This window comes from Panthera leo, chromosome B4 (assembly GCF_018350215.1).
Source record: "Panthera leo isolate Ple1 chromosome B4, P.leo_Ple1_pat1.1, whole genome shotgun sequence".
NCBI lineage: Eukaryota > Metazoa > Chordata > Mammalia > Carnivora > Felidae > Panthera > Panthera leo.
This window is the reverse complement of record NC_056685.1, coordinates 141,422,954-141,447,697: the sequence shown is the minus strand read 5'-3', so window position 1 is coordinate 141,447,697 and position 24,744 is coordinate 141,422,954. Positions and strand designations below refer to the sequence as shown.

General features: G+C 45.5%; 1 protein-coding gene across 2 annotated transcripts; it reads left to right on the top strand.

The window, feature by feature from the left end:
• Nucleotides 1–1,232: 1,232 nt before the first annotated feature.
• RABL2B (RAB, member of RAS oncogene family like 2B) lies at nucleotides 1,233–24,469 on the top strand. 2 transcript variants are annotated; one of them, XM_042948256.1, is made up of 10 exons: nucleotides 1,233–1,277; nucleotides 1,495–1,603; nucleotides 2,976–3,145; nucleotides 16,470–16,499; nucleotides 17,590–17,669; nucleotides 18,370–18,449; nucleotides 21,196–21,307; nucleotides 21,643–21,737; nucleotides 22,101–22,184; nucleotides 22,360–24,469. In XM_042948256.1, the coding sequence occupies exons 3-10, from the start codon at nucleotides 3,039–3,041 to the stop codon at nucleotides 22,438–22,440; spliced, it is 669 nt and encodes a 222-aa protein (XP_042804190.1). In that variant the 5' UTR covers nucleotides 1,233–1,277; nucleotides 1,495–1,603; nucleotides 2,976–3,038; the 3' UTR covers nucleotides 22,441–24,469. The 2 variants fall into 2 exon arrangements, with proteins under 2 accessions (XP_042804190.1, XP_042804189.1); XM_042948255.1 differs by having other exon boundaries at nucleotides 21,640–21,737.
• Nucleotides 24,470–24,744: the final 275 nt, after the last annotated feature.

Here is a 24,744-nt window from a genome sequence, read left to right as displayed (position 1 = left end):
CAGACAAAGGGTGAGAGTGGGGGATTGTCTTCAAGAAGACAGACCTGGGGTTCTTGATTGCTGTAGCAGCCGGGGATCCCTTCAGGCAGCCAGTCCAAATTGGAGTCTGACAGTGTCCATGTGATCCCTTCCGTGTGATATGTATCCCCTCCATGTGATATGTATCCCCTCCATGTGATATGGGAACAAAGGCAAGAAGAAAATGTAAATAACATTAAAGTTATTACCTGCAGCCTACTGACAAATATTTGAGGCAAATACAGAGTATAACATTTCTCCAGGAACCCCATACTGCCCTAATGTTAATGCCTTACTAGAAGAAAACAACCTTAGCTTGACAATAGGGAGGTCTCCAGTATCTTAGGAGTCTTCTTTGGCACATCAAAGTCCTTCTGGGAAACTCTCTGATGCCTTTACCTCGCCAAGTCCATAGTATATAACCAGTCCAGCCCAGCTCCTCCTGCCCAGGGGTCCTGTCCCCGTGCTTTAATAAAATCACCTTTTTGCACCAAAGAATTTCTTAAGAAGTCTTTGTTGGCCGTGAGCTCAGGACATGCCCCCCCCCACCACCACCACCATCACCACCACACCAAAACCCCATCACTTCTCATGTTTATTTATTTATTTACTTACTTACTTACTTACTTATTTAAGTTTACTTGAGAGAGATAGAGAGATACAGGGAGAGAGAGGGAGAGAGTGGGAGAGGGGCAGAGACAGAGGGAGATACAGAGAATCCCAAGCAGACTCCGCACTGAGACTGTGGAGCCTGATGCGGGGCTAGAATCCACAAACCATGAATAATGACCTGAGCCCAGTCCAACGCTTAACGGACTGAGCCACCCAGGGGCCCCTCATGTTTATTTCTAGTTTTCGCCTCAAAGTCACTCATAATCGAGGCATCTTTCTTTCAAGTACAGGTTTTCTAAATATTTTAACAAAGGAGAAATGAAACTGCCACGAGCTACTCTGTCACAAATTCCTACACCAAGATGGAAAACACAATCCAGCTGCATTTATCCACGTTGCCCCACTTGAACGTCGCAGGAAGCCCACCCCGCACACTGCCGCCGCCCGGCCTCCAGCCCCTCGCGACCCAGCACCGGCGGCGGTTCACCCAATCACCTGAGGTCCTCCCGGCCGGCACCGCGCTAGCCAGCCCGCGCCCAGGAGGGGTCCTTCAGGCCTCCGGCCGGGCAGCCCTCCTCTGGGTCCTTGCGCGGTTGCGTAGCAGCTGCGAGGACGCCGACTGAGCCGGAAGCGGAGCGCGGCGCGGAGTAAGTCCCCGGCTGGCCCGCGGGGTCCGAGGCGGGACCGGGTCGGAGAATGACGCGATTCGGGGCGGAACGGGAACTGGGGCGGAACGCGACGGGGCGGGGTGGTCCGGGGACCGGGACAGGATCGGGATGCATAACCGGCGGGCGCGGACTGGGGAATGGTTGGCCACAGGCGGGCCAGCCTGCGGAGTCCGTGGTATTATTTGTTTCCCCCCAGCAGGCTCAGCGTTGGGACCCACCATCCCTAGGCCCTAGGCAGGAGAAGGACGCGTCGTTGGGTGCACGCAGCGGTCTGGGGGCGAGGGCAGTCCAGCCTAACCGGGAAGGTTGGTTCCGAGATGTGTTGAATGCCAAAAAAAAAAAAAAAAAAAAAAAGTTGAATGAAAGACAGCTTGCTCACTGGATGGTGAGGACAGTGACAACCATTGAAACTCTTCGAGCTTGAAGTTAACAAGGTTGGGTTTGGCTTTGGAACAGGTCACTCTGCTCCAGCGTGGAAGTGGAAGGGGCACCCCTTCATTATGCTTACCAAGCATCTGCCACTTCCCAGGCACTGCTCATGAAGCTGAGGGTACCTGGGTAAACAAGGCTCAGTACCTACCTGAGGAGAGGCAATGGCACTGCAGTGGTACAATCAGGGAAACTCGGGATCCTGTTGGTATTTTACACCCTCCGCGGTGTTCACACCCTTGCCATCGCTCTTGCCACAGTAGACTGCCAACATCGTGTCTCCTTTCTTCTGAACCCAGCACAAGGTCTGCTCATGGTGAATGCTCAGTAAGAGCCTATGGCGTCATTTCTATGTGCCTAATTACCTCAGAGTCTGGACTATTGTACATTCTCAGTACAATTTTAAAGGTTCTGTTTGGGAGTGAGGAAAGAACAGAGCTAGAGATGATGTCACACCTAGATGTTGTCACTGGGTGGCCGGCACTGTCTTGTACAGATGAGGGATGTGAGGGTTGATGTTTGGGGTGGGCAGGACTTAAGTATTTGTGTTTTCACGTGTTATTTGTCCCTGTGTGGCAGAATCTACTAGTCCAAGTCTGGTAGGCAGTTGCCTACTTGAGTCTGCTGCCAAGAGAAGCAATCTTGGTGTAGGTGCAGATTTGGCATCGTCAGCATTTAGAAGATACTTGAAATAACCTTAGAGAAGAGGGTCTGTGGAATGTCCACAGTGAGAGAGGAAGAAACAGCTACTGATTGAACCAGGGTGAAAAGTGAAGGGGAGGTGAGAGGCATGAGGTGGGTGGTCAGGAGTGCACATTAGGTGTCTCTGGCTGTGTGGGCTGTCATTCAGTGAGAAGAGCTCAGGTTTACAGAGGACTATCTCTGTCTCACACTGATTGTATGACATGGGCACTGGTTTTTGTCCTTGTTTTACCAGTGAGAAACTTGTCTATGTACAGTTTGTAAAATACTGTCTTTTGAGGTGGGAGTGGAAGGTGTGGCCGTGAACATAGCTGTAGTAAAGAGATGACATAGGGTCCACCACCCGAAGAGGATTTGGGTGGGGACAAGATTACAACCCCACAGTGAAGCGAGTGACAGCCAGGTTGGTGGTGAGTAGAGAAGGATGTAAGTGTGTCCTTGGGCCCTGCTCTCATCAGCTCCTTCTCTCCCCAGTCCAGGAAGAAGAAGAAATAGATTTGGAAACTTCCCATCATTTTAACAACAGCCTCTTCTTGAACTTCCCAGACAGTGACAAGACCCCCTACACACGCACCTACCCCAGGCTGAACAGCCAGGAGCCGGGAGCCAATGGCCAGCGACAGAGCCAAACCCTGTGAGCTCGACCAAGAGAAATATGATGCTGATGACAACGTGAAGATCATCTGCCTAGGAGACAGTGCTGTGGGCAAATCCAAGTATGTTGGGAGATGAGGGAAGAAAGACCAGTCCCAGCGCAGGTCAGGGTTATTAGAAAAACCTGCTGGAGGCACAGAGGATCATGACTTCCGTAGGGGTGATAGGGAATAGTCTTGGTTGGAGCCCAGGTGTCGGGCGGGGGGGGTGAGGGGGAACACATCAGCAGCTGTGTGTGTTGCAGGAGGGGGGAGCAAGTCATAAGGACTGAATAAATCAAGCTTTTTCCATGAGTCCTAGCAGCAGATATGGGCAGGTCACCCTGGAGACTACTGAAGCAGTCTAGGGTGAGGACATCAGAGCCAGGGGATCCTGCATGTGCTGTGTGGGCGAGTCTGTGAGGCAGAAACAGTGGGAATGGAGACCCGGTGACAGATTGATTAGAAGCGGTGCAGATGCTTTCTTGGAGGAACCCATCCAGATTAAGCAGAGTAGAAAGAAATGACGACTGGCTGTGATCAGTGTGGAGACTGGCTGCATCATAACTGGCTCCAGTGCCCCTGTGCACAGTTTGGGACTCCCACCTGTAGGGTTGAGGAGGGGCTCTACGATACTGGCAGATCCCACACCTCCCATTCTGCCTTCTCAGCTTGAGTCTTGTCTCCTAGGTGCTCCAGATCTACCTTGTCTTCCAGCTTCATCATTTATTACCTTACCCTTTGATTCCAAGGGCTTTGCTGGTTTTTAGGCCATCTTCATGAATTCCCATTCTCTCTGCCCTACCCCATACATACACACTGCAGCTCTAGTTTAGCGTCTTGCAGTTACTCTGACCGCCCTCAACAACATGCCTGTACAACGAAAATGTGGGTGAGTGTTGTAGCATGGGGAGATTACATAGTAAATAGCACCCCCTTTTTCCCCAACCACGTTTAGTATTTCCCAGCACACAGGGAGCAGGAATGGCAGGCAGGCAGGGAGCAAGCTGTCAGCTCATTAGCAGATGGGGGCTGTAGAGAGTGTAGCTTGGTGTGAGCTCCAAGATGGCCACCTTGCCAGCTTCCTTGGTGCCGCCCAGCCCCAAGTTCAATGCCAGTTTCTTACAAGCCTCCCTTAGGACGACAAATACAAAGTAGTAATACAAGACTTCATCGATTACCACAGTGTTGGCCACTGGGGCCGCCCCAAGCACCAGACTTTCTCTGAAATGCCTTTCTTGTTCACACAGCACATTTGTGCCTCTTGATTCCATTTCCTGTTTGCACCTGTGTTTCTGGCCCCCCAAGCCTCTGTTGAGGGTGGACTCTAATGATGTAGTTCTTCCACTGCTTGTGAGCAGGCGTCCTCAGATCTGGTCACTGCCTCCTGAGGGGGGCTTTTCCTTCGCTCCTGCATGTGCCCCCATCCTTTCTCCATTGTATAGTCGTAGTTCTCTGATGAGATATTTGACCATATATGTGTGGGCTTGTTTCTGGGCTCTCTATTCTGTTCCATTGGTCTATATATCTGCTCTTATGGGAATATCATTAAGATACGATCCTACATTTTCTTCTCAAAGTTTTATAGTTTGGGGCACCTGGATGGCTCAGTCGGTTGAGCATCCGACTCATTATATCAGCTCAGTTCATGATCTCACAGTTGTAATATCAAGCCCCACATTGGGCTCCAGGCTGAGCATAGAGCCTGCTTGGGATTCTCTCTCTGTCTCTCTCTCTCTGTCTCTCTCTCTCTGTCTCTCTGCCCCTCCCCTATTCACATGCACACTCTCTCTCAAATAAACAAATGTTAACAAAAAATAAAAGTTTTATAGTTTCAGCTCTTAAGTTTAGGTCTTTGATCCATTTTGAGTTAACTTTTGTATATGGTGTGAGGGAAGGGACTCACCTTCATTCTTTGGCATGGCAATATCCAGTTTTTCCAGCATCATTTGTTTAAGAGACAATGCTTCCCCCCACATTGAATGGTCCTGACACCCTTGTCAGACATCAGTTGACCATGTATGTGAGGGTTTATTTCTCAAGTGTCTATTCAGTTCGTCTGTATGTTCATATTATTTGTGCCAGTACCACACTATTTTAAGTATTATAGCTTTGTGTGAAGGTTTGACCTCAGGGAAATGTGAGTCCCTCGATTTTGTTATTCTTTCACAAGATTGTTTTGGCTACTTGGGATCCCTTGAAATTCCATATGAATTTTGAGATATGTTCTTTTATTTTGCAAAAATGTCATTGGGATTGGGATAAGGATTGCATTGAATCTGTGGATTGGTTTGGGTAGTGTTATCTACTTAGCAACAGTAAGCCTTCAAATCCATGAACACTGATATCTTTACATTTATTTATGTCTAGTTTAATTTCTTTCAGCAGTGTTTTATAGTTTTAGTGTACAAGTATTATGTCTCCTTGGTTAAATTCCCTTTTCATTGCCAGTGTATGGAAATACTATTTTTGTGTGTGGAATTTATATCTTGCAGCTTTGCTGAATTGTTAGCTCTATTACTGTTTTTGTGGACTTTTTAGCGTTTTCTATGTATAAAATCATTATCTTTAAATAGAAATAATTTTACTTCCATCTTTCCAATTTGGATGCCTTTTATTTCCTTTTCTTGCAAAGGTGCCTGTGTTAGGGGCTTCTTGCAGCTGGTGTATTTGACTTAAGCACCTGGGTGGCTCAGTCAGTTGAGCGTCTGACTCTTGATTTCAGCTCAGGTCATGATCTCACAGGTCATGGGATTGAGCCCCACGTCAGGCTCTGCACTAACAACATGGAGCCTGCTTGGGATTCTCTCTAAATAAACATTAAAAAAAAAAAAAAAAGAATATGCCGGCTATGACCTGATGGATAAGGGTGGATGAGAGGTATAAGCCAGCCCTGAGCTCCCACTTTGGGGAAGTGAAAGCCCTGGGCTTGTTTTGACTGAAGGTGCACTTTCAATACACCCACAAGAAAAAGTCCCAAGACTTATTACTTACGAATCCCAGAAGTGGGAGTGAAATGAGCCAGGGGAAGGGCAGCCCTCCATCCTGGGTCACCAGCAAGCATTTATAAGGTGTTTGGGGGTGAAGGTCACTCACTTTTTGCAGGCTCAAATCTAAGTGGCTATTTAAAAAAAAAAAAAAAAAAATTTAATTTACTTATTTTTTGAAGGAGGCTCCATGCCCAGTGTGGGGCTTGAATTCACAAGCCTGAGATTTAAGAGTCACGTGCTCTATGACTGAGCCAGTCAGGCACTCCCTAAGTGGTTATTTTAGAAGGTGCCAGGGAAAGACAAAGTGGGAACTTGGGCGGGCATCCTAAGCTCAGGTTCTTATCTGCATTTCGAGACTCGGTGTGAGCAGCCTTGTCCTGCTTGTCAGATGCCTGAGCAGCAGCTCAGAATGGCTGTTTTCTCCCCATAGCGCTTGGACTGGAACTTCTACGGCTGTGTTGAATGGAAATGGCAAAAGTCGGATCCTTCTCCTGTTTCTGATCTTAGGGGAAAAGCTTTTAGTCCTTCACAATTAAGTATGATGTTTATTACAGTTTTTTCGTATATGGCCTTTATCCTGTTGAGGAAATACCTTCTATTGCTAGTAATTTAGTGTTTTTGTCATGAAATGGTGTCAATTTTGGCAAATGCTTTTTATGCATTTATTGAGAACAGGTAGGATTTTTCCTTCAGTCTGTTAATATGGTATGTTTTTTCTTACATTGAGCCACCCATAAATTCCAAGAGAAATCTTCCCTGGTCACGGTATATGATCCTTTTTTCAGTATATGTGCTGCTGAAGCAAGCACGATATATGATCCTTTTAATATTAATTTGGTTGCTATTGCTGTGTTGAAGATTTTTACATGTATGTTTAAAGATACTGTTTGTTTTTCTTGTATGTCATTGTCTGGCTTTGGAATCAGGGTAATGTTGGCCTCCTAGAAAGAATTAGGAAATGCCCCTCCTCTTCAATTTTTTGGACAAGTTTGAGAAGGATTGGTGTTAATTCATTCAGTGCTTGGTAGAATTCACCAGTGAAGCTATCCAGTCCTGGCCTTTTCTTTATGGGAGATTTTTGGATACTGCTTACTTGGTATAGTCCATTCAGATTCTCTGTTTCTTCTTATATCGGTTTGGTAGTTTGCGTATTTCTAGAAATTTCCTCTAGAGTATCCAGTTTGTTGGCATACAGTTATTCATGGTAGTCTCTTTTTTTTTTTTTTTTTTTAAGTTTATTTATTTTGAGAGGCAGAGCCCGCAAGCAGGGGAGGCAAGAAAGAGTTTGGGAGAGAGAATCCCAAGCAGGCTCCATGCCGTTTCCGTAAAATTGATGTTAGTGTCCCCAGTTCTGATTTTGATCAGATTTTGCCTTCTCTCTCTTTCCTTGGCCCAGCTAAAGGTTTATTGATTTTGTTGATCTTGTCAAAGACCTAATTATTGTTTCAGGGGTTTCTCCATTGTCTTTTTAGTCTCCATTTTGTTTATCTTCACTGAAATCTTTACTACTACCTTCCTCTCATGAGCTTGTGTTTAGTTTGCTCTTTTGTGTCTAGTGTTTTAAGGTGTAGTTTGTCGTTGATTTGAGATCTTTGTTCATTTTTAAGGTATGTGCTTAACGGGTATAAATTTTGCTCTTGGCACATCTTTGGCTTCATCCTTAAGTTTTGGTTTGCTGTGTTTCATTTTCATTCATCTCAAGACATTTTCTTTTTTTTTTTTTAATGTTTACTTATTTTTGAGAGAGAGACAGAGCGTGAGTGGGGGAGGAGCAGAGAGAGAAGAAGACACAGAATCAGAAGAAGGCTCCAGGCCTCTGAGCTGTCAGCACAGAACTCACAGACCTGAGCCAAAGTCAGACACTTAACTGGCTGAGCTACCCAGGCACCCCAAGTCTCAAGACATTTTCTAATTGTCCTTATGATTTCTTCTTAGACCTTTTGCTTGTTTAATACTGTGTTGTTTAATTTCCACATAGTTGTGAATTTTCTGGTTTTCCTCCTGCTATTATTTTTGGTATCCTTCCATTCTATTGGAAAAGATGCTTCCTATGATCTCAGTCTTTTTAATTTTATTAAGACTTGTTTTATGTGATCACCTGTGTTCACTTGAGAGACATGTGCTGCTGCTGTTAGGTGTAGTGTGCTCTGTATGTGTGTTAGGTCTGACTGGTGTGTGGTATTCTTCAAGTCCTTGGTTTCCTTGTTGTTCTGCCTCAGCCATTGTCCCCATTGCTGACAGTGGGGTTTGAGATCTTAGTATGTTCTCGTGCAGCTAACTACAGCTCCCTTTACTTTTATCGGTGTTTGCTTCCTGTATTTGGGGACTCTGTTTTTAGGTGCATATATGTTTATAACTTTTATATTTCCTTGGTAGATTAAAAAAACTTTTATCAATGTGTAATATCCTTCTTTGTTTCGTAACTTGTGACTGAAAGTTTATTTTGTCTGACTCTAGTACAGCTGTCCCAGCTCCTTTTTAGATACTGTTTGCATGGATTATCTTCATCTTTTGTTTTCAACCTTTTTGTGACTTTGGGTCTATTGTGAGTCTCTTACAGATAGTACATGCGTGGATCAGGTATTTTCATGTATTCTGCCAGTATTCTCACTCTTCATTGGAGAGCTTTATCCATGGACATTTGAAACAACAGTAATTGAAGCAATTACTGGTAAAGAAGGACTTATTTCTGCCATTTAGCTGTTTGTTTTCTGTGTCTTTTGGTTGTTTTCCTCAATTACTTTAATATTTTTTTTATTAATTTTTTTTTTGTAGTGTGCTATTTTGATTCTCTTTTCCCTTTTTTTGTATAATTCTTTAATTGTTTCTTAGTGGTTGCCCTAAAGACTACAATTAACATCTTAAACTTATAACAACCTATTTAAATATTACCAGTTTGTTACAGTAGTACACCAACATTCTGTTCCTAGATGTCTCCATCCCAGGCCTTTGTATTGGTTTGTTACAGACTGCATCTTTATATGTTCAGTGCTCGTTAACTTAGATTTATAGTTATTGTTTTATGTATTTGCCTTTAAAAAATTTTTTAATGTTTATTTATTTTTGAGAGAGACAGAAACAGAGCACAAGCCGGGGAGAGGCAGAGAGAGGGAGGGAGACACAGAATCAGAAGCAGGCTCCAGGCTCTGAGCTGTCAGCACAGAGCCTGATACGGGGCTCAAACTCACAAACCTTGAGATCATGACCTGAGCTGAAATCGGACGCTTAACCGACTGAGTCACCCAGGTACCCCTGTATTTGCCTTTTAAATCATATAGGAAAAAGGGGAGTTGCAAACCAAAAGTACAAGAATACTGGCTTTTATATTTACCTACATAGCTACATTTACTGAAGATCTTTACTTCTTCATACAACTTCCAATTACCATCTAGTGCCCTTTTGTGTTAACGTAAAAGAGACTCACTTTAGCATTTCTTGTAGGGCAAGTTCACTGGTAATGAGCTTCATCAGCTTATCTTTATCTGGGAATGTCTTAACTTCTTAATTCTTGAGGGATAGTTTTCAGGATATAGAAATCTTGGTTGACAGCTTTTTTCTTTCAGGACCTTTTAAATATGTCATCCCACTGCCTTCTGACTTCAGTGGTGTCTGATGAGAAAGGGGCTGTTTGTCTTATTGAGGATTTTGTCTTTAGGGTTCAACAGTTTGCCTATGATGTGTCTCAATGTGGATCTCCGGGTTTATCGTGCTTGGAATGTGTGAAGCTTTCTGGGTGTGTGTATTCATGTCTTGTGTCAAGTTTAGGAAGTTTTTAGCCATTGTTTCTTCAGATCTCTCTTTTCTTTACGATGCATATGTTAGTTTGCTTTGTGTTGTCCCACACGTTCCTTAGGCCCTGCTCATTTTTATTCTTTCTTTCTTCTGCTTCTCCAACTGGATAATTTCAACCACCTTATCTTCAAGTTTGCTGACCCTGTCTTCTGCCTGCTTAAATATGTTGTTGAAACCCTCTAGTGAGGTTATTTTGTTTTGTTTTGTTTTCATGTAATTAATGTGCTTTTGTGCTCCAGAAGTTTTGTTGGGTTCCTTTTCATAATTTTTATCTCTTTATTAATATTCTCATTTTATTCATGTATCATTTCCTGATTTCTTTAATTCTTTGTCCATGAATTCCCTTAGCCCTTTGAGCATATTTAAGATACCCAATTTTGATAATTGACGAGTAATTCCAATGTTTGCATTTCTTTTGGGGTTGATTCTGTCAGATTCTTATTTTCATGAGAATGGGTCATATCTTCTCATTTCTTTGTAAGCTTTGGAGTTGTTTTGATGAGAATTAGACAGTCTGAGTGTTTTAATGTGACAACTTTAAAAATCAGATTCTCCCACTCTTCAGGCATTGCTGATTTCCCCTTGTTTGGGGCTAGAGTTGTCTATTTGTAATTTTTCCAGACTATTTTCACAAAGTGTGTATTCCTTGTGTGTGGTCACTGATGTTTCTGTTCTATTATCTGTGGTCAGATAGTGACCTGACAAAGATTTCCTTAAACTTCTGGCTCCAAAAATGGAAAGAAAAACTAAGATCTTCCTAGCCCTTGAAATCTCCAATATACACCAGCACGGGAAACCTAAAGCCTGAGAGAGCTGAGACCTAATTGAGCAAAACATGTGACCCAGACTGATTGAGGGCAATATCTCTCCGGCACCCCAGACCGTAGCCAGAACCTTGGAGCACAGCTCACCAAGTTGGTGCGGCAGGCCTGAGGGATGGGCAGCTGCCGCTGGTTGGCGCAGGTTGCCCTTCTACGGGGATCAGCACTCTGTTGCCACCTAGTGCTGTCCTGCTTCTGTGCGTCCACTCAGGTTCCGGAGTTCTGAATTGGTTCGTTCTGATCATCTTTTCCAGTTTACTGGATATTTCAGGTGGGGGTTGACCCCCCCCTAAACCTCCTACTTCCCCATTTCATTAACGGCCTCAAGGTTCATCTCTTCCCGGTACAGATACTCAATTGCTTCCACATGCTTAATTGATGAAACGGTTAACCCCACTCAACTATAGCGATGCCTTTGTCCTAAATGCGATGACCACACATGTGGCTGCATATATTTTAAGGGCTTATTTGTTGTCTGTCTTGACAGGGATCTTCATCTGTTCTGTTCAGTGTTATGTCATGACACCTACCATAGTATCTGCTAAGTGGTAAGCAACTTAGTAAATTTGTTTTTAACTAGTTTGTACTAAAGTTGTCTATTCTTCTGTTGAAGAACATTTACAATGTTATCATTTTTATGATATTAAATACAATACTGCCGTGAATATTTTTGTGCCTACCATCTTGGGCACACACTTAGGCCCGGGGTGAAATGGCCTAGTTTTAAGATTACCTCAAACACTGAGATATCCAAATTGCTCTCCAAAATAGTTCTATTAAATTTATGCTGCTGCCAGCACAGTACAAAATCCCCAACATTCAGTGTCATGTGACTTTCTGAATTGTGCCAGTCTGAAGGGATGTGAAAGCTACTTCATTTTAATTTGCGTTAAAATTATTAAAGTATTAAAACACTGAGCATCTTTTTATATGTTCATTAGCCATTCACCTGTTCGTATTCTTAGTGCACAGGCTGTGTGCTCTCTCACTTGCGTATCAGAGCTGTTCATATTTTCTGTGTATTCATGCTTGTCAGTTACCAGCATTGCAGACATCTCCCAACCTGTGGTTTTTGTTTGCCTTTTTTTAAATATAAATCCAAGTTAGTTAACATACAGTGTAATAATGGTTTCAGGAGTAGAACCCAGTGATCCATCCCTTACATATATAACACCCAGTGTTCATCCCAACAAGTGTCCTCTCTAATGCCCATCACCCATCTGGCCCATCCCCCACCCACCTCCCCTCCAGCAACCCTCAGTTCTCTGTATTTAAGGGTCTCTTGTGGTTTTTGTCCCTCTCTGTTTTGCTTTTTTTTCTCTTTTCATTTTGAAATAATACAGATTTCACAGGATGTTGCACAGAGTGTACAGAGAGGGCCTGTGCACCCTTCACCCAGCTTCCTCAATGATAATATCTTAAGTTACTGTAGAACATTATCAAAATCAGAAAATTGGCATTGGTTTGATGCATGTATAATTCTGTGTCATTTTATCACATGTGCAGATTTATGCAACTATCAATGGAATTAAGATACAAAACTTTGGTCATTCTGCCCATTAATACTCACACCCACCCCACCTCACTTTCCACCATCCCTAACCCCTGTAACCACCAATTTATTCTCCATCTCTATAATCATGTCATTTTGGCAACATTGTGTAAATGGAATTATACAACCTGTGACCTTTTTCACTCAGCATAATATCCTTACAACCCATCCAAGTTGTTGCACTATCAATAGTGTGCTCCTTTTTGTTGCTGAATAGTATTTCATGGTAGATGGCCACGGTGTGGTTTTCCAGACTTTTCCAGTCACCTGTCAAGTGACATTTCAGTTAATTCTGGGTCTTGGCTAGTACACATGAAGTTGCTGTGAACACATGTGTGGGTTTTGGCACGGATGTAAGATTTTATTTCATTTCATGGCTAGACCATACAGTGAGTATATGTTCGATTTGTTAAGAAACTACAAGGTATTTATCCAAAGAATACAAAAATGCTGATTTGAAGGGGCACAGGCACCTCAATGTTTACAGCAGTGCTATCGACGACAGCCACCTTATGGACAGAGCCCAAATGTCCATTGACTGAGGAATGGGTAAAGAAGATGTGGTATGTATATATACAATGGAATACTAAAAGAAGACGAAAAGAATTTCATTCAAAAAGAATGAAGTCTTGCCATTTGCAGCAACGTGGATAGAACTAAAGGGTACTATGCTAAGCAAAATAAGTCAGAGAAAGATACCATATGATTTCACTCATATGTGGAATTTAAGAAACAACAGATGAACATAGGGGAAGGGAAGGAAAAATAAGATAAAAACACAGAGGGAAGCAAGCCATAAGAGACTCTTAAATACAGAGAACAAACTGAGGGTTGCTGGAGGGGAAGTGGGTGGGGGATGGGCTAGATGGGTGATGGGCATTGAGGAGGGTACTTGTTGGGATGAGCCCTGGGTGTCATATGTAAGAGATGAATCACTGGGTTCTACTCCTGAAGCCAGTGCTACACTGTGTGTTAACTAACTTTAATTTAAATAAATAAATGTTTTAAAAAAGAGATAAAATTATTTTCCAAAATGTCTGTTTTCCCACCAGTAATGTGTGAAAGATGCAGTTTTTTCTGCATCCTTGCCAACATTTAGTGTTATTGCTAATTTTTATCTTAGCCGTCGTGGCAGGCATGTAGTCATAGCTCAGCATGGTCTTACTCTCCATGTCCCTAAAGCCTGGTGATGTAGAACATCTCCTCTTCGGTTACGTGTCTCTTCATGCCTTCTGCTCATTTTCTAATTGAGAGTTTTTTTCATTGTAGAGTTTTGGCTATTATTTTTCCAGGTACTGGTCTTTGCTGGATGTGCTCTTTGCAAACATTTTCTTCCTGTTGAGAGCTTGTCTTCCACTGTCTTGTAACAAGCTATTTCATAGAGCAGAAGGTTCTACTTTTCATGAAGTCCATTTGTTTCTTTTATGGATCATGCTTTTGATGTTACTGAAGTCATGGACTTTGATCTCTACCAAGCCCTGGGTCCCAAAGATCTTTTTCCTGTGTTTTCTTATAAAAGCTTTGTATTTTTACATTTTACGTTTAAGTCTGTGATCAATTTTGTTTATTTTAATTTTTTTTAACGTTTATTTTTTTATTTTTGAGACAGAGCATGAATGGGGGGAGGGGCAGAGAGAGAGAGAGACACAGAATCAGAAGCAGGCTCCAGGCTCTGAGCCATCAACCCAGAGCCCGACGCGGGGCTCGAACTCACGGACCGTGAGATCGTGACCTGAGCTGAAGTCGGACGCTTCACCGACTGAGCCACCCAGGCGCCCCTATCTGTGATCAATTTTGAATTAACTTTTGTTTAAGGTATGAGGGTTTGGGGTAAAGGTTTATTTTTTCCTTTGTAGATACTCACTTGGCCCAGCATCATTTGTTGAAAGACTGTCATTCCTCCATTGCCTTCTGCACTTTTGTGAAAAACCAGTTGGCTTTACTTCTGTGAGACTATTTCTGGGTTCCTTCTTGTATTCCATTAGTCTGTGTGTCTGCCCCGCTGCCAGTACCACACATCTTGCTTACAGTAGCTATAGTAAGTCTTAAAATTGGGTAGACTGATTCTTCCCATTTTATTCTTATTCACATTTGTTTTAGCTTTTTAATTCCTTTGCCTGCCTACATAAGTTGTGTGCAATCTTGACGATACCTATAAAACATCTTGCTGGAATTTTAATAGGCATTGCATTAAGCCTGTATATCAATTTTAGGAGAATTGACATCGTTTTTTTATTGAGTTTTCCAATCCATAAACATAGTATGTCTCTCCATTTATTCAGATCTTTAATTTTTTTCATCAGTATTTTGTACTTTTCAACATACTAATTCCCCTCGTTTCTTATTTTATTTTTTTTAATCGAGAATGGATGGTGAGTTTTGCAGATGCATTTTCTCCATCAATCAATCAATATGATCCTGTGATTTTCTTCTTTAGGCAGTTAATATGTTAGATTGCATTCATTGATTTTCAGATATCGAACTAGTCTGGCACGCCTGAAATGCTTCATACTTGGTCATGGTGTATAACTTCTTTTGTATGTTCCTGAATTCTGTTAATAATTTGTTGATGCTATATTCATGGAAGATATTGGTCTGTAAGGTTGTTTTTCTTTTCCTGTACTGTCTTTGACTGATTTTGATATCAGGATAAAGTGACTTCATAAAATGAATTCCCTCTTCTTCTGTTCTCTGGAAGAGATTGTGCAAAATTGATATTAATTCTTACAGTGTTTGGCAGAATTCTACCCTGAAACCATCTGGGCCTAGAGATTTATAGTTACAGAGCTATTCAAATGATCTCTTTCTTACTAGGTTAGTTTTGCTTGTTTGTGCTTTTAGGAATTGGCCCATTATTGAAGCTTTCTGTATTTTCATTTATTTCAAGCACATCTATAGTTGCTCATTTATGACAGCTACTTTAAAAACTTTGACAGATAATTTGAACATCTGTATCAGCACAGTGTTGGCATTTATTGATTATCTTTTTTCATTCACTTTGAGATCTTCCTTGATTCTTAATATGATGAATGATTTTTGGAAGAAACTTGGATATTTTGAAGATCATGTTATGAGACTCTGAATCTTATTTGAACCTTCTGTTTTAGCTGGCTTCCTGCAGCACTGCTTCAGTAGAAGAAGGGGGGAGGCAGCACCTGTGGTCTCCACTGACACTATGGGGTGGCGGCAGCGGGGGGGTGTCTCATTGCCATATGGTAGAGAAGAAAGTTCCAGCTCCCTATTAGGACAGCTTGGTAATGTTGTTGAGGTACCCCCCAAGGGTGGAAATCTAAGCTCCCCACTGAGGCTACAGTTTTTCCTGTGGTGTTTGCATGCTAGTCATAGTCTAAATGTTTTTTGTCCTAGGCACTGGCTGTGCAGCAATAAACTAAAATTGCTTTCGTGGCCTCCCATTCTAGTCGAGAGAGGTAAACTGTCAATAAGTAAAATACTGAGTGTTTCTGTTGGTATTACCTACAGGGTAAGACAGAGTACAAGGTAAGATAGAACTTGCCTATTACAAGTAAGATCACCAGGGAAGGTCCCACTGCTCAGGTGACATTTGAGCAAAGCCCTGGAGGACCTGCAGAATATTAGGGGAATGGCTCTAGGGCAGAGGGCACAGTCTGCCTGGTGTCAGTTTCCTAGGCACAAAGCAGGGATCATGGTGTTTGTCAGTAGTGTGCAGAGGCAGGAACAGTGGGTCTGAGAGCCTCGCGTGGACTGGTATATGAACTTGTGGTAATGTAGCCTGTTTTGTTATGAGGGGCTAGTAATGCTGATTCCAGGTTCCAGACTTGGAGAATGGGGTGATGCCACTAACTAGATAATTCAGGAACAAGGACAGGATGAGTGGGTTAAACAAACTCACTTTTAGATTTATTGAGTTCATGGTTCACACAGACTTCTCCAGTGTAGACGTATGGCAGAGCTCCAAAGATCGGTCTTTATCCCTTCAACTAATATAGGTTACCGGCTGTTGTGGTGCTCCAAAAGAAGGAAGGTGAGGTCCCTGCCCTCCGGCAAAGCAGCTGTGGGTGCTGGATCGGTGTTACAACTAAGGGATGCCGGGCACTTAAGGGGAGTCAAGAAGAGGGTTGGGGGGCAGTTCCTGGGCATTGTCCTAAAAGGAAACTGTGTGGCTGTGGAATGAATGGCCCCAGCTTGTCAGCCTGGACAGGGGTTATGACGCGGGGCAAGGAGGAGGAAGGTTGAAGGATGTACCCTGATCACCTTGCACACTGTCCTTACAGACTTATGGAGAGGTTTCTCATGGATGGATTGTATCCTTCAAAGTTTGAAGTGCTCCTTGTTCCTGGGACCCTTCTCCCCTCATGCCAACTCAACCTCACTGTTCACCCCTTTGCTCTGGGGAGGAGGGCTAGGTGAGTGAATGCATAGGTTTCCTTCATGACTGTTCTCACCAGTGTCCTATTTGCATTTGCTTTACATCAGAAAGACAATAGAATGGCTAACAGTACCTGGTCACGTGCCTGGATTCAAACCCCACCTCCTCCTCCTTAGTAGCTCTGGCCTTGGCCAAGTCACTTAACCTCTCTGACCTCAAAGCTTGGGCCAATGCTTTAAAATTCTCTGGTATGAATGAACTTTGTAAAACAGGAACTGCTCCCTCCTCCTATGGATTGTCACAAGGTCTAGGCTTGGAGCGAGACACTCCCTGGCAACTGGGATGGTTTTAAAAAGCTTCCCACGTCAATCTACTAAGAACTGTGGCAGAAAAGAGCCCAAGAGTGTCCTGCTTCCTGCCCTGGGCCTTGACCCCCAAAGTGGAGCCTGAGTATATCTTGCTTCACCTTCTACCAAGTGCTTCTTTGCAGCTGCCCCTGCATCATCCCAGCTTTGCTGGTTCGACCACCCTGCATCTTGCAGCTTCAGGAAGTAATTCCCCAGGCTTTTTGTTGGGGTTTCATGTACAGGCAGGTCACAAACAGCTTGTCAGCTGTCTAGCTTGTAGAGATTAATTTTCCCTGGAATGGTCATGTTGCTGCCTAAGGCTGGGTTTCCCCTCTGGCCTGCAAGAGCCCCGTCCATGAAGAGGCTGGGGCCCCCAAGGTTGCATTTTCCAAGTACGTGATGCTGTTTATGATGGCTTCTCTTGTAAAATTCCATTCCATGCTGTCCCTGGTACTTAGATGGCCGGGATGTCTCCCAGCCTCTCCTGCCCTTCGCCTTTCCATGGGGTTTGTGCCAGTGTTACTTGAAAGTGATCCTGTCTGCCACATTCATTCAGTTTAAAATCTAAAGAACTCCAAAAAGAAACGGAGAGGGCCAGTTTCATCACACCAGTGCCTCCCCCCAAGCACCTTCCTTGCCTTCCTTTTTGTTCATCTCTTTTCCTTAACCTGAATGCAGTCAGCCGCAACAGCTGTCCACGTATGCCCTGACCCTGTACAAGCACACGGCCACGGTGGACGGCAAGACTGTCCTTGTGGGTGAGCAGCACAAGGCCCAGCCATAGACTCTCAAGGGCGAGGAAAGGGGAGGGGATGGAAGTCTCTGGGAGAGAGGCAGGCAGGGAGCAAATGAGACCCCCAGCAGAGACTAAGGGTGGTAGGAAGGACCGAGAGAGGAGCCTAGGGAGGGTGGGAGGAGGCACTCAAGACCTCCGTTCCAGCTCTCTGACCTGGTATTCTAATTTAACCAGCATAAAGAAATAACAGTTGTGGTCTGAATATTATCTTCCACAAAAGCTTTTAAGATTGTGAGGTCATAGCCTTCTGCTTGGTTAGGCCATGCACCCTGCCTGCCTGTGTCCACCATCTGTGGTCAACACACGTGGAAAATCAGCCTGGTTTTGACCTCGGAAGGTCCTGCATCTTGTGGGTGGGAGAACAGGGACACCTGCCTTCTCCCTTTCGGGACTTCCTGTCTGCATTCTCCTTCCTCCTGGCCTGCCCATGTGTCTTCTTCTCACCCACCCCCATGCACCCCCATACACACACCTCCCACGGCACACCCAGGTGCGCTGTGTCCTGATGACGCACACATGCGCGCTGTGTGGTCTTCGTTCCTCCCTGTCCTCCCCGCGTGTTCTGTTTCTGCACACAGAGATCTGCACAGAGATGCTCAGTGTGTTCGGGTCTCTCTGCCCTCCGGCCCCATGAGGCAGTCAGAGCTGTGTTCATGTTGCAGACTTTTGGGACACAGCCGGCCAGGAGCGGTTCCAGAGCATGCATGCCTCCTACTACCACAAGGCCCACGCCTGCATCATGGTATGAAACCAGCCGGGCAGTGGACAGGCTACCCTCTGGGCAAGCTTGAGGGGTGACCCAGCAGTGCTGAGCCCTCCTCACCGAGGCCGGGTGCTGGGGGAGAGGGGAACAGGGAAGCCTGGGGAGGTTTCAAACTACACGTGCTTCCAGAGGTTCTGAGTGTGAACAGGCCCAGGTGAGCTTCGCTTCAAGTGGGTCCAGATGAGGAACCCCCATCCAGGGGGAGGAACCCCCATCCAGGGGGAGGAACACACCCAGGGCCTCAGCATCAGGCATGCCATCTAAGGCAAATACAATCCTTTCCTGATGGAGCCACCTACTCGGATAGGCTCTCGAGGCCCCCTTGACTGCCAGCTGGTGTTGCTCCCAAGTGGCCCCTTTCCTCTGTGCTGTCCAGAACACAGTCTTCAGAGGTCCCCCCAGAGCCACAGGATAAAAAGTGCCATAAGAGGGCCTGAGGGAGGGCTAGGGAAGCACAGGAGAGCTGTGCAAGGCTGTGTCTCTAGGGCCTCCTGCCCAGAGTCCTGGCTCCATTCACAGGTTCCACTATCCCGTAACACAAAATCTCTTGAAATTTTCCAAATTGTAATACTAGGTAGTATCTTTAAGGGGACAGAACAAGGAGGTGACTGGGAAAGGCAGATGGGGGCAGTGCAGGCCAGCAGTCTCACCTGGAGGCTCACATAGTCAACATCTTTGACCTTGGAGAACTGGGAGGGCAAGGCCCAGCCATTTGTTTTGATTCTGCGCTGGCATTTGGGGCTTTGAGCCCACCTCCGTTTTCTCTCTGGGAGTGTACTCCTCCTGCCTCTGACCCCTCTCCATTGGCTCCATTTGGACTGTCTTCTGAAACCTGGGGATGTCTGTCCTGCCAGCATTCCTACATGCCTGTATCTGCCGGTGCCTGCTGCATGGGGCCAGGCAGGTAGAAAGCGCTCACCTGGTGATGAGCACCTGGGGATCTGCTAGTCCCAGAGGGAGCTAGGCTTCCACCCTCCACCTTGAACCACCTTGAAGTCTTGATGGGGCTGCTCCTCGTCCCAGCCAGCTCCTCCTCAGCTCTCAAAACAAGGAGAGGCAGCTCAGGAAACCAGACCTGGATGAAAGGTGATCGACAGTGATCATGGGAGGCAGCCTGATGTGAAGCCAATTGCAGAAGACCCATTACAAGTGTCATTTAAATTCAAGACAGCATGGTCATTTGTTGAAATGGGGCCTGTGGGTACCACGGAAGAACCTCCCGGGGGGACCTCCTGCTGCCTCCAGGGTGGGGACCCATGCCCACTGCCATGCAGAGCAAGCCCCTGGCCCCGGGTGAGATCCATTTGGTCCCATGCAGGACTGGGTGGTTTGGAAGTAAGAGCAGCCATTCCAGCAGGTTACAGGGTTGTCCAGCTCTATCTACTGTGTGCCGGGGCCTTTGAGCCCATCCTGGAGGATGGCCTTTGAGGAGCTCCCACGGGGGTTGGAGGGACTCCATCCCTGCAGCAGCAACTTGAAGCGTCTCAGGACTTCTGGCCTCCCCTGTCCTTTGAGCCAGTCTGCAGTGTTCATGTTTATTGCTAATATTTTAAAATAGGTAAAAAACACTATAACTTGTAAACTGGTAATCAAATTACAAGCTACAAAATAATAAAAGATAGTCTTTCCATCTCCGGCCACCTACAAGGGATGGTCGTGTGGAACTGCTCCAGCTTCCTGATCCAGAGGGACAAGCGGACACACAGCACCGGCCCCGTCACTTGAGGGCTCTCAGCTCCTTCCGCTACAACTGGCTGATTCTCCCCAAGACTGTGAGGAGGAGCCTGCGGCCCAGCGGGGGTTAGTGGTGGTTAGTGGTGGTCGTGAAGTGGAGACCTGGCCAGTGAACACCCACTGCCTCCTGCGTGTGGACCACTACCAACAACAAGAACGCTTGGACGACCCTCCCAGCATCAGGCCCAGGATCTGCAGGAACAAGCACCACTGCGATTCCCAGAGCCAGCACAGTCCTCCGCAGCCAGAGCCTGGTGGCGGCGAAGACGCACCTGCCCCCTCCGCCAAAGCAGGAGAGATGCCGGCTGCCTCATGATGATCATGATGATGATGATGATAATGGCTAGAAACTACTTTTAGGAAGTTTAAAATACAAAATGAAAACGAGATTAAACAAAAGTTTAAAATTAAAAGTACATCAATAGTAACTAAAGGGGAATTTTACAAGCATTTAAAATTATCACAAAGAAATTTTAAGACAAAGTTTAAGCAATAAAAATAAGAATAGACTAAGGGGGAGAAAAAGCAAAAATTTACAATTTGTAACAGACTGTTGATTAGTACAATGATACAACTTGGTTAAAATAGGTAAACGGAATTAGGTGACAACAGAAAAGGAATAAACTTTTTTTTTAAGATTTATTTTATTTTTAGAGAGTGCAGGAGAGAGGGACAGAGGGAGAGAGAGACTTCTTAGCAGGCTCCACACTTAGCACGGAGCCCAACGAAGGGCTCAGTCCCATGACCCTGGGATCACGACCTGAGCTGAAATCAAGAGTCAGACATTCAACCAACTGAGCCGCGCAAGCATCCCTGGAATAAACATTTTAAAAACCACTTTTGGATCTGAGGCTCTGAGGGCTTCCCTTAGAGGGACGGGAACAAGTGTAGCCTTTGTTCACGGGGCCGCTTGCCTGCATGTGCACATCACGTGTGGGTGGGGTGCAGATACCGACAACCTGAGCTCTCTCCCCTCCTGTGTTCATTGCAGGTGTTCGATGTGCAGAGGAAAGTCACCTACAAGAACCTGAGCACCTGGTACACAGAGCTTCGGGAGTTCAGGCCAGAGATCCCGTGCATCGTGGTGGCCAATAAAATTGATGGTGGGGCCACCCCTGCATCTGCGTGTCAGCATTCCGTGGGGGACCCACCACCACACATTTCCTCCTCCATTCCTGGGGCAGTGAACCTTCAGTGATCTGTCCTTCTTCCCTTGTTTGCTTGCCATCAATCTCTTGCCAGTAAAGATACCAACTGAGGCAATCTTCCCTCTCCCCGAGACACAAATCCCTTTAAATGAACTCTTTCTAGGACATGTCCCCTGATTGCCCCTGCCTGCCCCACTTTCTGGAATGGGGGCCTCCAGTGACCTGTCCTGCCAATTCCTGTCCTTGTCGCTTGATAGACAGGCCAGTGTTTTACCTTCTCTCTACAGCAGACATAAAGATGACCCAAAAGAGCTTCAATTTTGCCAGGAAGTTCTCCCTTCCCCTGTACTTTGTCTCAGCTGCTGATGGTACCAATGTTGTGAAGGTAATGGTGGACTGCAGAGGTAGTCTAGTGAGGTTAGGGAAGGCCAAATGGTGAAGGGACCAGGGAAGCTGCAAAGAGAAGGGCTGGCCACAGGGACGGTGGAGAGGACAGGTATTGCAGGGACTATGAGTGGGCAATCCAGAGCAATAGAATAGGAAGGGGTCATTGTATTGACAGTAAGGGAGGTAATGGGCTGAGCTTGGCGAGAAAAAGTACATTGATGGGGAGAAGGTGAATTGAGGGGTGACCTTGCCGACTTTAGGGGTAGAGTATTGGGTGGACATATGACACGGACAGGGCATTGGCACCCACGGCCATGTCTTCCTTCTTTCCTTCCTTCCACCACCTCCACCTCACCCCCAGCTCTTCAATGATGCAATTCGATTAGCTGTGTCGTACAAACACAACTCCCGGGACTTCATGGACGAGGTTTTGCAGGAGCTTGAGGTAGGTCAGGCCAAAATTTTGGGTGGGATAAGGAAAACAACTTCTCCTCAGAGGGATGTGGAACATAACCCAGCCTTTGCAGGCAACACATGCCCATCATGCATGCGCCCCTAGAATTACCAGAACTGTGCTCGGCATGTACAGGGCCAGACCTCACCTGCAACCTTGTTCACAGAACTTTGATTTGGAGCAGAAGGAGGAAGGTGTGCCAGACCAAGTGCAGCGTGGCAGTCTTGAGAGCCTCTCCCCTTCCTGAGAGAAGGAAGCCTCTCTTCATGGACTTGGGGGGTGGGGGTTCTTTCAGAATACCCTCCCCTCAACAACCCTCCAGCTCTGAATTGAAAAACTCTTGCAGGCCATCCCCCTCTCTACCTCCTGCAAGCCCACCCATTCCCCCCCCCACCACCTCCATGGCCCATGATACCTGACCTTTCCACAGTTGCCACCCCCACCCCCGTACTCAGGGACAGGGATGGGGTCTGCACAAGCAAGCGCCCTCGACAGGTATGAGAAGTCCAAGCAGAGCATCAAGCAGAGTTAGAGATCAGTACCTGAAGCCTCCCTATGTTGTGTAGGGGCAGTGAAGAGCTTCAGGGAACAAGCTTTGTGTATCTCTCAAATAAAAGGAAACTGAGGTGTGTTTTCTCTCCCAGAACTGACCTCAGGGCCTATTCATTGCCTTTCCACCAAGGGAATTATTTCTAATCCCTTCCCATTCCCACCATCCCATTCCCACCTCTACAGATTTGGGGGGTGGGGGGGGGTGCTCCATTCTTTTTCCTCTTTAGTCTCCCAACCAACTTTTTTTAGAAATGGTTTTGAGCAGACAGCTGTTCATCCCACATGTTTCTCAGGGTACCTGGGTACTGCCAGCACACTGGTAAACTGAGGTCTAGATCACAGGACAGGTTGGCCATTAAAGTCAGGGAAACAGGTGACATGTCTAACAACACTTAATACCATGGCTCACCTATTTGGATTAGAAGAGCTTCCCGTAGCCGCCACCCCCCCCCCCACACTTGTTTTTTGAGACTATTTGGGCACTGCTTTGTGGGGCAGGGAGAAGGGCTGCCCTACTGCCTTTCCCACTTCTCTCCTGGACTTGGGGCTCACTGGTGTGTGTATGATCATCCTGTGCATTGTTTCCATTGCTTTCATTTTTATAGTAAAGCTTGACTTAACACAAACGTTACACGTTATGTGCATGCTTGTGGGTCTGGATTCACTGAGCAAAAACCCACAGAAAGAACTTGTGATCATCAGCTGATTAGGAGGAAGGTTGCCTTGACCTGACATGCGAGGGCAGCCCTGGTCAGCTTTACTGACCATTTCAATGGAATTCAGCATTTTAAAAAGAATGTGTATTTGGGAAGAACAAGAAACAAGAACAAACCTTATTTGCCTTTAAATTACTAATTCTTACAATTTCAACTGAAAAGATGTAACTTGACCTGGGATTTGGGGGAATGTGTTACCCTGGTGAGGTGGGCCTTTAAGAATGTCAAAAACAAAACAAACAAAAAACATTTGGTGTTGTAAATGACTCGTGTAAGTATCTTTTTAACATAATGGCTTTATTGAGATATCATTCAAAGACCATAGAATTCACCATCAGTATTGGTTTTATGTAACCATTTGGAGTCAGGTTCCAAAGTGAGGGGAGCAGGAGAGGGTGGGAGGCCAGCCTCAGTCTCCTCTGCCTCAGAGTTGGTCCCACTTAGAGACCAGGAGCTTTTTGTGGAGGTCAGCTATTGTGGGACAGGGAGGGGGGTGCAGGTGGTGGCCCCTAGCCTCCAAAGCAAAGTGGCTCCTCCTGCGAGTCAGCAAAGGGCAGTTCTCTGGAGAAAAGGGCAGGGTTATCCATCAACACTTAAAGCAGCCAGGGGAGGAGTGCTCAGGCAGGGTGCCAGAAGCACCCATGGCCACCCACCTTCACATGCTCAGACCCACCTGCTGCTTAAAGTTCATTCCACCCTGACTAATACAGGGAACACCACCCCTGGATCTTTTTTTAAATAATTTATTGAGGTGAAACTTATATAACATAAAATTAACCATTTTAAAGTAAACGACGCAGTCCCATTTAGTACAATTTCAATGCTGTGCAACTATCACCTCTGTCTAGTTCTAAAATATTTCCATCACTCAAAAGTAAAACCCCTTGCTCATCAAGCAGTTTCTCCCCCAGACCCCCTCCCTTCAGCCCCTAGCAAATTCTAAGCTGTATTCTGTCTATGGATTTACCTATCCTGAATATTTCATATAAATGGAATTATATACTGTGACCTTTTGTGTCTGTCTTCTTTTACTTAGCACAATGTTTTCAAGATTCATCCATGTATTAAATATTTCATTCCTTTTTAGGACAGAATCGTGTTCCATTGTATGTATCTACCACCATTTGTTTACCACCACCACCACCCCCCCATTCGTTGATGGACATTTGGGCCGTTTCCACCTCTTAGCTATACGAGTAGTGCTGCTACAAACAGGCTTGTACGCGGACTTCCATGAGCAGCAGGCTTCTGCCGTCACAAATTACCACTGCCCGTAAGGCTTA